Source organism: Tauraco erythrolophus, chromosome 24 (genome assembly GCF_009769465.1).
Source record: "Tauraco erythrolophus isolate bTauEry1 chromosome 24, bTauEry1.pri, whole genome shotgun sequence".
Taxonomy (NCBI): domain Eukaryota; kingdom Metazoa; phylum Chordata; class Aves; order Musophagiformes; family Musophagidae; genus Tauraco; species Tauraco erythrolophus.
This window is the reverse complement of record NC_141488.1, coordinates 8,761,088-8,777,367: the sequence shown is the minus strand read 5'-3', so window position 1 is coordinate 8,777,367 and position 16,280 is coordinate 8,761,088. Positions and strand designations below refer to the sequence as shown.

The 16,280-nt window shown below is 41.2% G+C and overlaps 1 protein-coding gene across 1 annotated transcript; it reads left to right on the top strand.

Moving 5' to 3' along the window:
• Positions 1-1,099: 1,099 nt before the first annotated feature.
• RRAGC (Ras related GTP binding C) lies at positions 1,100-15,645 on the top strand. The gene is made up of 7 exons (XM_086626062.1): positions 1,100-1,366; positions 6,969-7,172; positions 7,895-8,094; positions 8,969-9,083; positions 10,561-10,703; positions 12,073-12,221; positions 13,215-15,645. The coding sequence occupies exons 1-7, from the start codon at positions 1,100-1,102 to the stop codon at positions 13,364-13,366; spliced, it is 1,230 nt and encodes a 409-aa protein (XP_086482188.1). The 3' UTR covers positions 13,367-15,645.
• Positions 15,646-16,280: the final 635 nt, after the last annotated feature.

Below are 16,280 nucleotides of genomic sequence, written 5' to 3'. Positions count from 1 at the left end.
TGGCAGAATGGATCAGAATTCTTGCTATAGGCAATGTTCCAACTGAATCAAGGGCTAATGAATGCAATGGTTGCTTGCCTTACTATTGTACCTCCTGATCTAAAGAGACCAGAAGAGAGTAAAATGAGGGGGAAATACTGTGTTAAATCTTTAAACCAACAAAAAAAAAATCCCTGACTCTTTCCAGGGCTTTTTGTTTGTTCAAAAAAAAAAAGCAAACAAAAAATGCTCCACCCTCTGCAACAAAGGAGAGAAGAAAGGTCACTTGTAAGTTAGAATATATACGTAGCGTTAAGTTGCACATATGGAACCTAGAGGGTAATGCTGTAAAGAAGCACCATACAGCTCAACATGTGCTGTGAGTAACATGACCGGAGGAAGACTGAAATAAACGCTCTTTGGGGCGCGCGTCTTGCCAAAGAAGCAGCGGGCAGGTAAGGTGTTTAGTTTAGGCGGACACAGGGCACAGAGGACTCCTTGATCGAGACATTGGGTGTGAAGGCAATAACACGAAGTTAACTTTTCACAACCGTATTTGTTTCCCTCTGAAAACAGTTTGGTCTCGTGAGCTTTAATTAGGATTGTAATGAAATAACAAGTATATTAAAGCTTCAGCCGAACTGCCTGCGTGTACAGAGGATGCCAGCAGAAAATAATGACCGCTGCGCAAGAAGCTTGCTGCGTAGATAACGTTCGCTGGGAAAGCGGGAGTGCCTCTTTCACGAAAGCTTTCTTTTTTCGCCGCAACTGAAGCCCGCCCGCAGGGGCGGTACCGGTGGCCGGTCTCTGCGGCGGGCGGCCGGGCACGGGGCGTCCCCCGCGGGGCGGGCAGGGGCGGCGCGCGGGCGTCCCCGCTGCCCGGCGCGCGTCGGTCGCTGTTCGCTCCGCCCCTCCCGCTCACGTGCGGCGGCGCCGTCAGGTGACTCGGGTCGTCTGACCGGAGTCATCCTACCTCGCTGCCTTCCTGAGCCAATCGGCGCCGCGGAGCTTGCTGCCAGCCAATCCGGGGAAGGCTGTGTGGTGTCGGGTTGGGTTGGAGGAGCAGAAGGAAGCGCTGGGACGGGCGCTGGTCGCTGGAGGCTGGCAGGCTCGGGCGGACATGGCGCTGCAGTTCGGCGGGGCGGGCACGGCAAGCGCGGCTGAGGAGCCGGCTTTGGTGGGGGGTAGTTTCGGGGCTGCGGACTCGTTCCCCAAGGACTTCGGCTACGGGGAGGAGGAGGAGGAGGCGGAGCTGGAGGGAGGCCCAGGGCCCGGCGGGCCTGGCGGCGGCGCGGGCGGGCCCGGCGGCGGTGCCGGCGGGGCGGACTCCAAGCCGCGGATCCTGCTTATGGGGCTGCGGCGCAGCGGGAAGTCCTCCATCCAGAAGGTGAGGGGCAGCCGGCGGCTTCCCGCCCCCGCCTGCCGCGCTGCCTCTCCGGCGCCGAGCTCTTTCTCCTTTCTGTGTTGCTGTTTAGGCAATTTTTACCTTTTAATGTGGGCGCATGTGACGAAGCTGGAGTGAAGCTCCTGGTTAAAGACGCTTACTTCCCAGAATGGACTCCAGTCATCTGCCCTAGAGAAGAAGGTTGTGTAGCATAGGTTGCAGTCTTTGTAGTGCTTCACTTTAGCGCTTAAAAAATAAAAAGTGACGATACTGGTATGAAATTTTTTGATAGGTGTTTTCTTACGGATGCGAAAGCACCGCGAGCGGTACAGTGTGTGGTGTTCAGCTAGCGCTTCCGGTCGTGAGAAAACTTGGGCTGCCGTTCTGCCTTTGATCCTTTGAAAGCGACTTCTGCTTTTATACGAGCAGAAAGGCAGCCTCTGGTTTCCTTTAGTATGCTAGACCGAGCAAACGAGAGTTGCTGGTAGAGAAGGAAATAAAACAGTTTCGGTGCCTTATGTTTGTTGGTAGCTTCGTGAAGTCACTAGTGTTTCTTAATAAAAAAAAGATAAAGTCGACTATTTTCATTGCCACACAGCTCAAGACAAGTGTAGTGCTAAGAATGGTCCCTGTTCCTCAGTGCGAGTTTTGTATTTGCAGTCCCTATTATGAAGTTTTAAGGTGATGTTTTCTATGGGAAGGCATTTACTAGTGAAATGCGGTGGTTCTCAAGCTCTAGACTTAGGAGCCTTAAACTTTCAACTGCAAGTGTGAAATCCTTCAGTTTTCTGTACAGGTTTTGTGCAGAGAAGCCTTTTTTGGACATTGCAGTATAGCAGGTATGAATGTGCTTTATTTAGCCATCTTATGGACTACTTGGTAATCCATAGGCTGTACTAGACAAATGGGTTCTAAACTGTAGTCTGAAGATTCCTATCTTTTGCTGTAGGCTTGCCTTTCTTTAGACAAGGTTCACAAAAGGTACTGTATCTGTTAGTGTGAAATTTATTCCATTATTCTGTTCTGAAATACAGCAGCAGACTGGGATGTGATTGCTTTTCAGTCTTTCCAGTTATTGCTTGTTATTTAGGCCCGTTGCCCCACTGTATGTGAAAATGCAGTGATTGCACTGCAAGTCTTTTCTAAGTCTTTGGTCATGTGATTGGCACCCCTTGTAATCTCTCTAATGTTAGAGACCTTCTTGTAGTCTCCACAGTTGAAAAAAGTGAACCCTAAAAGCTGGAGGGAAGCAGTAACTCCAAATTGCAGCTAGTTTTTAAGACTTTACAAGTCACTTTATAAATGTAGCTTTTGGACTCCTTACCACCACCACCCCTGCCCCCCCCCCCCGCCCCCCCCCCCCCCCTTAATGGCCTCGGTTGGTAGTGGTAGTGTCAGTTCCCCGAAGACCTGTTCAAGGAGTTGTACAGGAAAGGAACAGTCTGATGTTGAGCATGCAGTAAGAGGACGTAGCATTTATCTTTTGCCAATAGGTTGCTGATCTGCCTTGGGAATTAGAAGCTGTGTTTCTGTTACCTAGCTCATTGTGCTGCTCCCTGGGCGAACTAACTGTGGTAATAATATGAGGACGCTCTTGGAGTATCAAGAAGTTCCCTTCAGTGGCGTCCCTGCTCTTAGATCTGTCTAGTCCAAAAACGGTCATAACCAGACCCGACCTTTCGGTCTGGGCACTAGTTGCTGATCACCTTGCCAGAAAGTAGGGGTATGCACGATAAACACTGTATTGGGAAAAGTATTGGCTTTCTAGGAATCCAGAAATGTGTATGGAAAACTGCAAATTATTAACCATTCCAGCCTTCTACTGAGAGCAATATTGACAGGAGGCCTCTCACACAATAAAAAAATGATGGTGCTGGGAAGGAACTCTTTTTACAGTTGAATATTCCATACTCGTATAACCTGTGAATGTTTGGTAGCAAATTGAAGTTAGAAGATTTTGGGAACGTGAGATTAGTTCAGTTTATGAAACAAATTTTTGTGCAGACTTATGAGTTGCGTAACTGGACTTACGGTATGGTCCTTATGTAACAGGAGGCTAGAAAGAGTTCAGAGTACCTGATTGGGGATTTTCGAGTGTGTGTCGTTTTTTGTTTGGTTTTGGTTTTTTTGTTGTTGTTGGTTTTTTTTGGTCATGGTCACCAGACTTGCATAAGATTAGCATAAATATATTATTGGAGGAGGAATTTGTGTGTGTGGTGGAACCTAAAGCAGCAGCTTGTTTGGAGCTGTTGTACACCTTTCGTTTATACCCATTGTTCTTTAAAGGTGTTAAATAAATGAGTTGGGGGAGTGGGGAGTCAGAATGAGCTGTCTGTTGTGCTTCTGTAGCAAGCTCTAATACTTAGAAAATCCTACAGCAAGATGTAATATAGTGCTTCTAACAACTAGTGAATTTCTTTAAAAACTTTGTCTGTCTTGTCTTCCTTTCGCTGTACTTACTCTCTTCCTTTGTTACCCCACACCCCTCAAATCTCTCCTCTGGAAAAAAAAAGACAGTTGCTGCTTCTGAGACCATCTCATTCCTTAGAGCAGCTTAAGAAATCCACAAAATTAAAGGAAAGATTCTGGAAAGCATGAAAATGACAAAACGGTTGTATGTATTACTGCTGTTAGGAAATCCTTGGAAGTTGCTTTTCATTGTCACCTGTGAAGCGCCTGTTCTCTTCCAATTAGTAGACTCTCAACACAATCTTGCAATACCATACTTTTTCTCTCTCTTTTCAGGGACCTCCTTCCATCTGCCCGTGCCAATTCCTTTCTGGACATCAGGGCAATAGAAATAGTCTAATATTACCTCAAGAAAAAAAAGGGTTTTACTTTGACTGGAAAAAAAAAATGGAGTTTGAAAACCCATTCTGCATTTGGACTTATAGGTAAAGGTGCCTATTTTTATGTGCAGAATGATCCTGTGCTGCAATGGGGAGACTGGTTGTTTGTGAAGGGCAAATTGCCTGCTTCGGCTGTGCGGGCTTCACTAAGGCATGTTTTGTGGTGGCTTGGGACAGCTCCCAGTGAAGGGTTCTTCTCTTCGGATTACTTGCACTGTGAAGATTCTTAGAAAAGTTTGGACTCTGGTTGTTGTTTCCCTTTTGAGGAAAGGATGTAGATTTCTCAGATAGAAACCAGTTATTCATGTTTGCAGACAAAGTGTCCAAAAAAAGGGAAACTATCCTGGATTTGTTACTTTCTCAGCAATTTGCAATTCCCTTGTTAGATATTCTTCCTGCAGTGTACAGATGTTGCTACAATGTACCTGATAAGGTGTCTTCTGGTGGCAGGTTATATTTAATCATAAGCTCTTTGTCCTAGGGATGTTGTGGAAGTCATGCTTGTCACTTGATGTGTAGGATTACTGTTTGGTGGACTGGGAAATTTTTGTTTGTATGGATCAGGCCAGCATTTCATCTGGAAGTGAAATTCCGAATACGGCTGTTCGCTGATTTGGGGGGTAGGGAACAACAGAAAAAAAACTCCAAACCCAAACCAAACCAAACACATACTTTCCTGGGGAATTCATTCAAAGTTTAAGGTAGTGATAATGAACATATCAGATGAATTCAACCTGCGGATCCAAGGAAGGGTAACTACTTGAAATTGAGATAGAAATTGAGAATTTAAAAAACCACCACCACCACCAACAACAAAACAACAACAAGGAAAAGGGCAGTCCAAAAACATGGAAATGGTTCAGACACACCGCATCAGGAGTCCAGCTTAACTGCTGCAATTCAAAAATTAAAACCAGGTGCCAGTGTAAAGAAGTTGTTGTGGAGAAAAGGTTGACATGTCAGAAAAATAAAAAACCTTCTGAAAACTCAGAGATCTCAGCAGGTCAGACGCGAATGGGAAATTCAGATGGATTTAAAAAAATCTGAAACATTATACTGCTAAGAGTGCTCAGGCTGACAGGGAAAAGTTCTTACAGATAAAAGCAGGAAGTCGATGAAAAAGGAACACTTGGAAATGATAAAAACCATAGTGAGAGAACACAGCTAATTATTAGAATTTTACTAGCTTCGTCTGCTCTGTCTGCGTATGCCTAGTCAAAATTGCTTGGCATCAGTGTTAGCTGCGTGCTTCTAATCAGATGTTTCCACAGCCTTTTATTTGCTTTATCAAAGCTGTGTAAAGTGAGTAAGAGTGAGGATGGATACTAGGTGATAGAAATGGAATTTGATCAAAACTCTGTCCTGGTTCCCCTATTATTGTAAAAAAAAAGATGGGGAACATCAATCTGATGAAATGCACTGCTTTGGGAAGGAGGGGAAAGGGGAATGATGGCATTGCTTCTCAGAGACTCATCTGCTTTAAACTGGATTCACTAATTCTGTCCTGCTCCCTGTGGGAGATAGTGAGTTCAAAGAAGGAATGTTGATTTCGGAATGGTTTAAAACTGTGCTGCGAGCCCTGAGGACTTTCTAGTCCTTGCAATACAGCCACTACGTATACAGAACTGTTTTTACTTTTCCATATAAATGTCCCACTGTTTGAAACCTCATTTAGATCCTGGCTTTCTTAAATGTTTACCTTGAGGAACTGAATGTTTTTCCCTTGGTTGTAAAAATCTAGGCTAACATACTACTTTGAACCTCACTAAACAGTCCATTGACTACACTGGGTGTGGAGTTGTTTGTCTTGCAGTTTTTTTGACAGAGATTGTTGTACTAGGTCTCTTTAATGGATGACTTCTGTAACTGTGTGAAACATTAAAAAAAAAAATAATTACCGAGTGCTATATAGGAAACATCCTTCTTTTTGTTGTACTAGCGTTTGACCACCTTACATTAGTAATAACTTCTGTAAGATATGGTTGATTTGCTTTAGCACAGCGTTCGTTGTTAAAACTGACTGCTCTTGCTACAGGCTGCTTTGCTGTGGAGTTACATGCTAGTTCTATTTGTTCAGGGAACGGCTAAAATCTCAGTGGGGTTTTTTGAGTACTAGCAGTGAGTACGTTTTTCATCACTGCAGTTAAACCGTTTGCCAGCTAGCGTGAAAGCTTTCATCGTTTCTTCAGGATACTTGAAAGGAGACAGTCAGCAAACATAATTCAGTCGTTAACACACGGCAAACTACCTATCTATTTGGGTCTCTAAAACTGAGATGTTATTTTTGTAAGCTTTTATTGTAGGTTAGAAACAGTCTGATTATATTGTGTTGTAACGCTTGATGCCAGACTGAAAGCAGTTTTCTTTAGGAATTTCTAAGACTGGAAAGGAACAGTTCTTAAAAGCTTGCAGTTGCTTAATTAACATGATGGCTTTATACCAGATCTGAATTGGCTAATATAGCAGAATTTGAAAATACTGCGTTAGACTTGCAAGGAAGAAAGAGTAACTGGGATGTCTGTGTGTTTAGGCAGTAGTGTTATTTAGACTTGTGAAAATGTTTAACTGTATTCGGTTGCTTGGTTCTGGTCAAGGGTAGGTTACTTCCTTAGTTGATGCAGGAAGCTGTCTGTTCACCAATAGACAACGGGACCCTTTAGAATAGACAACCTGTTTGTAAGATTCAAGTCACAGAACTTTTACCAATCTCTTCTAATAAGATAAAGTCGAGACTATTATTTGTGTTCTTTTTACAGGTGGTGTTTCACAAAATGTCTCCCAATGAGACTCTCTTCTTGGAAAGTACCAACAAGATCTACAAAGACGATATTTCTAACAGTTCATTTGTGAATTTCCAAATATGGGATTTTCCTGGACAGATGGACTTTTTTGATCCAACATTTGATTACGAGATGATCTTCAGAGGAACAGGTGCTCTAATATATGTTATTGATGCCCAGGTAAATACAAATCACTAAGAATCACAAGGAAGTTTTCTTTCTGCTTTGTGTGCAAGAGGAATGATCGAGAAGCTAATAATTTATATTTTTATCTAAGTTTGTAAAACATCTGTTATATATGAAAGGATCCGTTGGCAATCTAAGTTTTGATGTGTGGTTTTTAGTTTTGTGAAGTGACTGGAACATATGCTCCCAGTGGAGAGAGTAAAAGGGGGCAAGTGCTCTGAACTTAATATTTTCTACAATAATAGCAAGAACCTGCTGTGCTACGTGGTCTGAATTATCCCTTCCCTCTGCTGTTGACTGCTATGGAGTTCATTTAATTACAGCACACTTTTCACCTCGGTTTCAAGTACTGGTACTATTGGGTATCTAGTAGCTTCTAATGAACCTAGGAATCGCACTGTGGGAGATTACCTGGTTATTAGGACCGTCTTGGAGATCGCTGCTGCCTTTTGCTGGAGTTGAAGTGTAACCTGCCTTTTGCTCTGAAGCCTAGTTTTGTGTAGCTGAGCCTTGTATAGTTAATGCAACTTAATTTACATAACAGAATCTAAGCTACTTGGATTTCTGACACTCCAAGGTATTCTCTTTTCCTGTACTTCTGTTTAATTACAGAAGTGAACTGAAGTTCTTGCACTGAAATATTTTGTCGTTGTGTGGAATGGAATAGTTATTGGAGATAAAGCCTTGTCATTCATTCCTGCCAAACTGATTTACAGGATGACTACATGGAAGCTTTAACAAGACTCCACATTACAGTTTCAAAAGCCTACAAGGTCAACCCGGAAATGAACTTTGAAGTTTTTATTCATAAAGTTGATGGTTTATCAGATGACCACAAAATAGAAACTCAGAGGGACATTCATCAGAGGGCTAATGATGACCTTACGGATGCTGGGCTTGAGAAACTTCACCTTAGGTGAGTTAAAGATTATGGCGTATGTGATTCTACTGTTGCTGGTATGTGTACAGACTAATGGCTTTTAGATGTAACAGTGGACGGACCAGAGCAAGGCCTTGTTAGTTTCTTAATACTGCACAAACTCTTGTTATAAAATACACCACTGAATTTATGGTCAAGCCTCAGCTATTAGGCTGACTAAAATAAGGCAGGCTACTGTATCAGATTCCGATGAACAGATTTATTCATAAACTTGCTCCTAATTCAAGGTCCTTTTGCATGCTTTTCATTCAGCATAGCAGGCTGAATTTGTCCATGTGACTTGGAGGGACAGGGGAAGGAGAGGAGAAGCTGCCTGCCTTCTAGTCCTAGCTAGCACTGACTTTACAGCGTGATTGTTTTTAAAAGCTTAGTCTCTTATTTGATATTTGACTCACTTTTAAGCTGTCTTCTATCCAAAACCTTTAAAATGAGCTATCTTTTATCTGGTTTTACTGCTATTTTGATTCTCATGGAGCTTTTAAGCATTGTCAGTATCTCTCAGTGTTAGTGTGAACAAAGTGGAAGGCCAGGTATGGGACTTGAAGAAATTTAATTGAGTGTTTAATGCTTTTGTGATAAGTGTTCTGTAGACTGTGCTGTGAAAACACGTTCAAATTTTTCTGTTTGTCCTTATCTCCTGAGGATGGGGGAAGTCTGTTTCATGTTTACTCCAGTCTCTCAGAAATTATGTTCTTGGTGCAGTGGCCAGGTATATTTGTGATAAAGGCATCCCGGCTACATGATCAGGCCTGAATGTTAGAAAACATAGCTTTAACATTTCTATTGCAATTCTGAAATACTCTTGAATCTTTATTCTTTTTTATTCCTTTTCCCTCCCTCCTCATCTCAGCTTTTATTTGACCAGTATCTATGACCATTCAATATTTGAAGCCTTCAGTAAAGTGGTACAGAAGCTCATTCCGCAACTGCCAACACTGGAAAATCTACTAAATATCTTTATATCAGTAAGTGTGAATCTAACAGAGTTTGAGTGATGTAAGCAGAATGGTAAAGCAAGTCCTTACGCTAAGGAATGCTGGCTAGATCTGCCCCTGGGAGATTCGGGTGCCACTCATGTTCGTGTACTCTGGCCCGGTTGTCTGCATTAGAAGCTCTTTTCCACAGCTAAATTGTACTGGTGCGTGCTTTGTGCGTGTTTCTCTAAATAGCATAGTTTGGCTAGTTATAACTGATGGTACGCAAGTTTTCTGCCAGCACAATATGCTGATTAATCTGCTAAGGCACTTAGCAGTCTAACGTAGCTGTACTGGCAAGAGAATTTTTTCATAATGTGAACTTGGCCTTGAACTAAACTGTCTGTTTCATGTGGCCTGTGACACTTTTGCCCTTATTCTTGTAGTGTTGCCTTTCTTACAGAATTTGTGACATAGAAATTTGCTACTGTATACTTTAAATCAAATACATCAAATGATCAAATAAAATATCACAGGCTGAAGTAGCCTGTCTCATTTAAGTTATGTCTGCGAGGCTGTTGCAGGCATGTGGACACCATGGAAAAAAAGAGCTGTGATAGAGGGGAGCTGTGCGAGTCAGACGTGTTGCCCCATGCTACTGAAAGGTGCTTGTTTCCTGTGTTGGTAGAGGACTGTCTGTAATAACCTGGCCCAGTGGATAAAGGGCATGTTAATGCTCACCCTGCTCAGTGCCATGGAGCATGGCCCTGATGCCCAAAGGATTGTCTGGATGTCCTCAGGACACTGCCTTGGGTATTCAGACTAGCTAGGAAGAAGTGATAAGGAATGCTTCCGGTGCATAAATGGAAATTACTCTTTGCCAGAAATCCATAGTGTGTATGCAGTAACTTGCCTAACAGCAGAAGACTTCTGAACTTAGTATGAGCACGTGCACTTTACCAAAGTGCTCAGTTACAAATGGAATGTACAAATGTACAATTGATTCGGTGCTTTTCCATACCCATAACTGCCATAATGTGATACACTTTGTGGAGTCATAACTTTAGAGGCTGACGTTATTTGCTCTGCGTGTTAAACTACACAGCAACTGCCTCACACAGTAGCTGAACTGCCAAGATACTACAAGTAAAAGTTAACTGTCAACATACTACTATGAAGCAACTGGTCTCTGAGCCTGGACCGTCAGGTGGATGTGAATGTGTGGCTCTTCTGGAGTTAACAGAACCACAGAACTGAATTTGGGTTCTGAAAGCATAGTAAAATGTAACCTTAATTATGATCTGGTAAATGATAAACTAAGAAGAATTCTAATTGAGTCCCCAGCTTTATTTTAGTCAACTAAAAGGTAATGTTGATATGTATTATTGCAACAAGGGGTATTGCCTCTAAATTGGTTATGTTTAAAACATTTCCTGCTAGTAAGAATGTGAAAGTATATGAATTCTACTTGAGATTTTAAAAATGTAGCTATTTTAAAAATTCATCCAAATTCTTTCTCTTTCCAAAGAATTCAGGCATTGAAAAAGCCTTTCTCTTCGACGTAGTCAGCAAAATCTACATCGCAACAGACAGTTCCCCTGTGGACATGCAGTCGTATGAGTTGTGCTGTGACATGATTGATGTAGTGATAGATGTTTCCTGTATATATGGGTAAGTGATGAATACTCTTAGGAAAAGTCCTTAAAAGTTATAGAATAGGTTGCAAACTGTGCAAGTGGTGCTGGCTTTGTCATCCAGAGAGATGCTGTCCACTGTCTGTAGAGCACGTTGGTTCTGTGAGTAACTAGAATAAAGCCAAATGATTTGGCAGCTGGATTGAGCATTTGTACTCAGTGTTTCCCTCCACAGTTATCTGATGTTTGCAGAAGTCAAGTGTTTCATGTAAAATATGTAGTGCTGTGTCTCGTTTGGCACGCTGGGTGCCAGTAGGTTAATACCTGCAAATAATTGGGGTTGATAGCATGCCATAGCTCGTTAAGTGTAGCTTGCAGTCACATTGCTTTGAGACTTGCTGCTATCTGAACAGAATAGCTTTTGCGAGGTCAGCTTGGCTCATGCTGACTTTCTCTGAGGGCTGCATATAGTGCTTGTTTCTCACAATTTACGGCTGAATTATCCTTCATTAATAATGGATTTTTGAAGTGGCTCTGGAGAAGTGGTAACTTATTTTAGAATTGTGGTTGTAGCCTGGAAGAATACAGTGCTGCTGAGAAATACGGCAATGTTTAACGGTCTGTCTCCTGATGGGTCAGCCCATGGTTGTGTAGCTGTTTTGTTTTTTTTTCAGGAGTGAGTGCTTAGAAGTAGCTTGCAATACATCTTTTGCTTCTACAATAATTGAACTGATGCTAATAACTTGCAGATAGAAACAGCATCCTAATCTTTTCTTGTAAATGCAGGCTGGTTTTAGCTTAAGACCAAAAAGTGTCCTGCTCTCTGTTGCACTCCCTTCACCCCACCCCAGCCTCACTAGGGAAGCCTTTGTATTAATTGACCAAAAGTAATTTCACTGAGATGTCACTCCATTGACGTTTCTACGTACAACACCTGCATTAGAATCTGCTTACCAATCACTCGATACCTTACCGTGGCACTGTAAACTCAGTGAGACAGTGAGTAGCAGTGACTCTTTGGTGTGAAGGTAAACTCTGCTATAACTAATGTACTATACTATCTCCATGAAGAATGCTCAGCTGTATGCTGAAAACAGTATCGACTGAACAGTCACAGCCCTTAGTCTGATATGGAAAGAATGCATGCTGATAGCTTGCTCTTAACTGCTCATCGAAGGTAGATAGTATCTAGTGAAGGCCTCTACTCTATTTAGGTCTGGCTTTCCTGAGAAACTTCAGGTGTGATAATGGTCTTACTTAATATTAAGACCTGCATTGCAGGTTCTTCACTTGCTCGCCGTTCAGTATGAGTAATATTCTTCTAACTGCGTTTAACAGATACTTATCTTGACGTTACATATGCATGTCTATTAGATTATGTCTTGGGTTAACTCCTCCTTTCTTAGGTTAAAGGAAGATGGCACTGGAAGTGCTTATGATAAAGAGTCAATGGCGATTATCAAGCTCAATAACACAACAGTTCTGTACTTAAAGGAAGTAACAAAGTTTTTGGCATTAGTTTGCATTCTTAGAGAAGAGAGTTTTGAGCGCAAAGGTAAGGACATTCCCCATTGAATGGCTTTTATCTGATGTTTTTTATTAACTATAAAGTATTAATATGACTTTACAAGTCACCTTCATTTTTGTGTAACTGTAATCTGTTTAAGATCTTCTGGGAGGGTTTTTCTTGTTTCCTAGAGAATAGGTGTAAAGAGGTCTTATTTTTATTCTTGTGAATCATCGCTTTAATCGCAGTCCTCATGGAGCTAATGTGGCTTGTGTCACTACCATCTACTATGGTGGAATTAGTAGAATGGAGTAATGCTTATTATGTTCTGCTTGACAGCTGCTGCATTGTGAATAGCCATATTCTCTATCATGTGTCTCACTGATGTAATTTTTTTAACATATAACTGAAGAAATCAACAGTGGTAGGCTAGGACAGTATGTGGTAGGAACTTAAAACAAAGTGTTTAATACATTGCAGGTCTAACCAACTATATAGTTGCTTGGACCTGTAGGACATGATGGTGTGAATGGTTTTGCATACGTTACAGGGTAGAAGTGACATTGTGGGCCTTAATTTCAAAGTATTTGACTTAAATGGTGGCAATACTTACCTTGGCATTTTAAAAAGAGAAAAAGCAGATGTGTTATTAAAATAACTGTACTGTATTTGATCTCAAAGTTAGGATACATATCAATGACATAAAGTGCAATATAACATTCAAGTGATAGTTGTGCTGTACTAGCATGTTTCTGGGGGTAGAGTCTTGTGTTGCCCCTCACCTGCTGTTTAATTATGAATATACACCTTGTATTCCAAATGAGTACCCTTTTTTTCTAAAAACTGAGACAGTCTAAATAAATACTGGCAAAATGGTAAAACTGCATTAAATCTTGGGAATCTAAATTCATACAAAAATAAGTAGCAAAATAGCTGTTGGTTACATTAAATGTTTTATATTATTTTTGAAGCTCTGTTGATTATGTAAATATGCCCAGCTGAGCACAGTTTTTCCTCTCCCCTCCCTCTCCTTCTTGACAGGTCTGATAGACTACAATTTTCATTGCTTCCGCAAAGCCATTCATGAAGTCTTTGAAGTAGGTGTTGTGTCCCACAGAATCTGCAACCATCAATCAAGCACCTCAAATATGAAAGCAGTGACTCACAATGGCACACCTAGGAATGCAGTTTAGAGGAAAACTAAAGACGTTGGATAGACTTGTCAGCTCTTCACTCCAAAGTTTTGTGGAATGAGAGAAGTCTGAAAGCCTGAAGTACGTTTCACAGGAGAAGAGTGGCGCTAACTGTGGAGCAGCAGCTTGTAACTCATGTTGGACAACTGAAACTACTGTAAAAACACTTTGAGGCCAGTGGAGTTAGAAATGCCAGTTTGAAACCAGCTTTATTGCAAGTGCAGTGTTTTTTTCTGTTTGGAGTCCTATTTAACAGTCTGTCTCAAACTGATAGCCTGGTCAAAACTTACAAATGATTGAGTTGAGGTTTTGTGTGAAACGCAAACACTTGCTCAACATTTGTTCTTTTGTTTGTTTGTTTGTTTTTTAATTAATCTGTAGAATATTCATTTTTGCTTAATGACCCTTTTGTCATGAAAAAAAAAAAAAGATGGCGATGTTATTTAGGCTTGTGAAACTCGGGCTTTTTGTTTGGTGAGGCTGGTCTCACAAATCATTCCATAAAGTAGTTTTTGCTCTTGCTAGTGTGCTCAGAGTATTCTCGTGAATTCTGTACTTGTTAGGTGGATGCAGGGTAGAGCTCTGTTCTAGCGATTCTATGTTTGTTTGGAGAGCTGACCTGCAGCTTTGTTTTAAGAGATCGTGATACTTTGCTTTCAGACCACACTTACTGGTATGCCCCTTTTGATGGAAGGGAAGTATTAAAACCAGAAATAAGTAACTGCTGTCTTTTGCAAAAACATGGACGTCATAAATCCGTGTGATTAATCCTACTCACAAAACTGCTTGGCTAACTAAACTGAAATGTCTGCCATCTGCTGGAATAAAGCAACCACTTTCAGCAATTCCCAAGCAAAGAAGTGACAAAGTTCCTGACTTTCGATGATGGATCTCTCTCTACCCTCTGATAATCAAGATAATTCCTAGGAAAATGTCAGAGGGTGTTATCCTTGCATGGCTATTAAATATAAGTGTGCCACAACCTACTAATAATACTGGACATTGAAAGTGTGTTGATTCTGTACTGTGGCAAACACCTCCTTGTTTGTTGCCATGCAATCTGAATAGAATAGTGTTTCTTCTGATTTTGTGAATGCTGGCTTTCATACTATGGGAAGTATATCTGAATTGTTTTAATCTAATTTATTGGTATTGTTACTGCACATGTCATACTGTACATCAGCCTTGCTATGCAGTAAGCTCAGCTCCTGGCCTGTAAAGATCTTGCCTCTTTTTACCTGTCCCTATGTGTGTATAGGTGTTGCGAAGCCACTGGACCAACTGACTATACAAGTGCCACTATAAGTTTCTGCAAGAAGATCTGCAACTGTAAGCGATGTCTGCAACTGATGTATTTATGTGGTCAGAAATAATCACAGGATTGTTTCTGTACTTATAGAATGGATTTTCATTGAACTATGTAAAAACGAATATACATGCAGTAACATTAGGGTGTATGCAGTGTGTAAATGTTTTTCCTTTGTTTTAAAGATGTTGTATGATACTAAATACATAAAGGAACTGCTCCAAAAGTTACCACAGTCAGCAGAAGACTTGGGAATTCAGGTGCTCTAGTTCAGTTAACAGCAGTTGTAGTTCTGAACCTAGGCCGAGCCTCTTTTTGGTAATGGAACTGCAGGGTTTTTTTAAGGAAGTCCTGCGGGCTTGTAAGATTGGGTTTGGTAGCTTGCAAGGTTCATCCCAGTGTTCTTGTACTCAAGGTGAGAGAAGTAACTGGCAAGATCACAGGAAGGAAGAAATCATTCGCATTTGTGCAGTGAGTTTTCCATGTTCTAAGTACACGTGTATGTTCCTTGCTTTGTCTTCACTCTCTACATGATTTTGTGCTAATAAAATGAAAAACAGTCAAACTGTACCACTGTTGTTTCTGTTGGAGAGTGGGACACTTCAACAAAAGGCTATAAAGCCTATATGGTTGAGCAAATTCGTAAAAGCCATGTTATCTTCACAATATTTTTTTTAAAAAAAGATAAATACCACTTTCTCATGTGAGGCTTTAAAAATTTTAGTCCACCTTAGCTTTCCTCTCAATTAAAAGCTCACTCTAAACTGAATACTCAATTTTCAGAAGATGACTCTAGATTTTAAAGGCATAAAAATGACAGTGACTTCTCTTCCTTTGATTAATGGTGAGCCTTAGGCTGCGTTCTGAAATTCTGCCTTCTGCTGTGCATGTTTGGATGGTTTTTTTGGTCAGCATTACCTTACTCTTGAATGGTTGCATTTACTAAAGATTAAAGGTAACATCTTAAAACAGAGTACTGATTATTTTCACTGTTACCTGAATGATATTAGCTTTAAAAGTTAAATTTTTCTCTAGTAAGGAGCACAACATTTCTTTAGTTTACTAGAACTAGTCTTAATAACCTTCCTAACTAATCAATTTAAGTCAGATGCTGCTATTTAAGTAGAGTGTTACTTAACCTGTCTCTGCTTTAGCGAGGCAGTTGAAAGTTTCTCTTGCAATCTTTTCGCTGCCAGAGAGGGAGGGGGCAAGGATAGGAATTATGCTTTATTTTCTCCCTCATGCAGGGACCTGTCTCCCCTTCCTGTGCTGATCTGCTGCAGCGGGGGGATCCTTTTAGAGATAAGGGAATAGCACAACCTCTCCAATAAAAGGACTGAAATTGTGAAGGATACCATCAAGTAGTGCTTCACTTTTCTTCCTTCCCCCCGCCCCCTGAACCTGTAGTGGTACAGATGATCTGCAGTCTTTTTTTGCAAACAACTGAGGACATGTGCTTCTAAGGAGAAAAAAAGGTGCAGATAGGGGAGGGTGTGGGGGGAAAAGGTGACTAGCCTGCAGGGAGAAGTATGGCACCCAATCATTATTACTCAGCTGGACTGAGTTGAATATAATGAACTAATTAACTCAAGGTACAGACCCTGCCTA

What these genes read in the sequence shown, in the direction of transcription:
- RRAGC (XM_086626062.1), top strand. Translation starts at nt 1,100, where the DNA reads ATGGCGCTGCAGTTCGGCGGGGCGGGCACGGCAAGCGCGGCTGAGGAG. An exon ending in CTTGAGAAACTTCACCTTAG is followed by an intron (nt 8,095 to 8,968) that starts GTGAGTTAAAGA and finishes TCCTCATCTCAG; the next exon opens with CTTTTATTTGACCAGTATCT. An exon ending in GATGTTTCCTGTATATATGG is followed by an intron (nt 10,704 to 12,072) that starts GTAAGTGATGAA and finishes CTCCTTTCTTAG; the next exon opens with GTTAAAGGAAGATGGCACTG.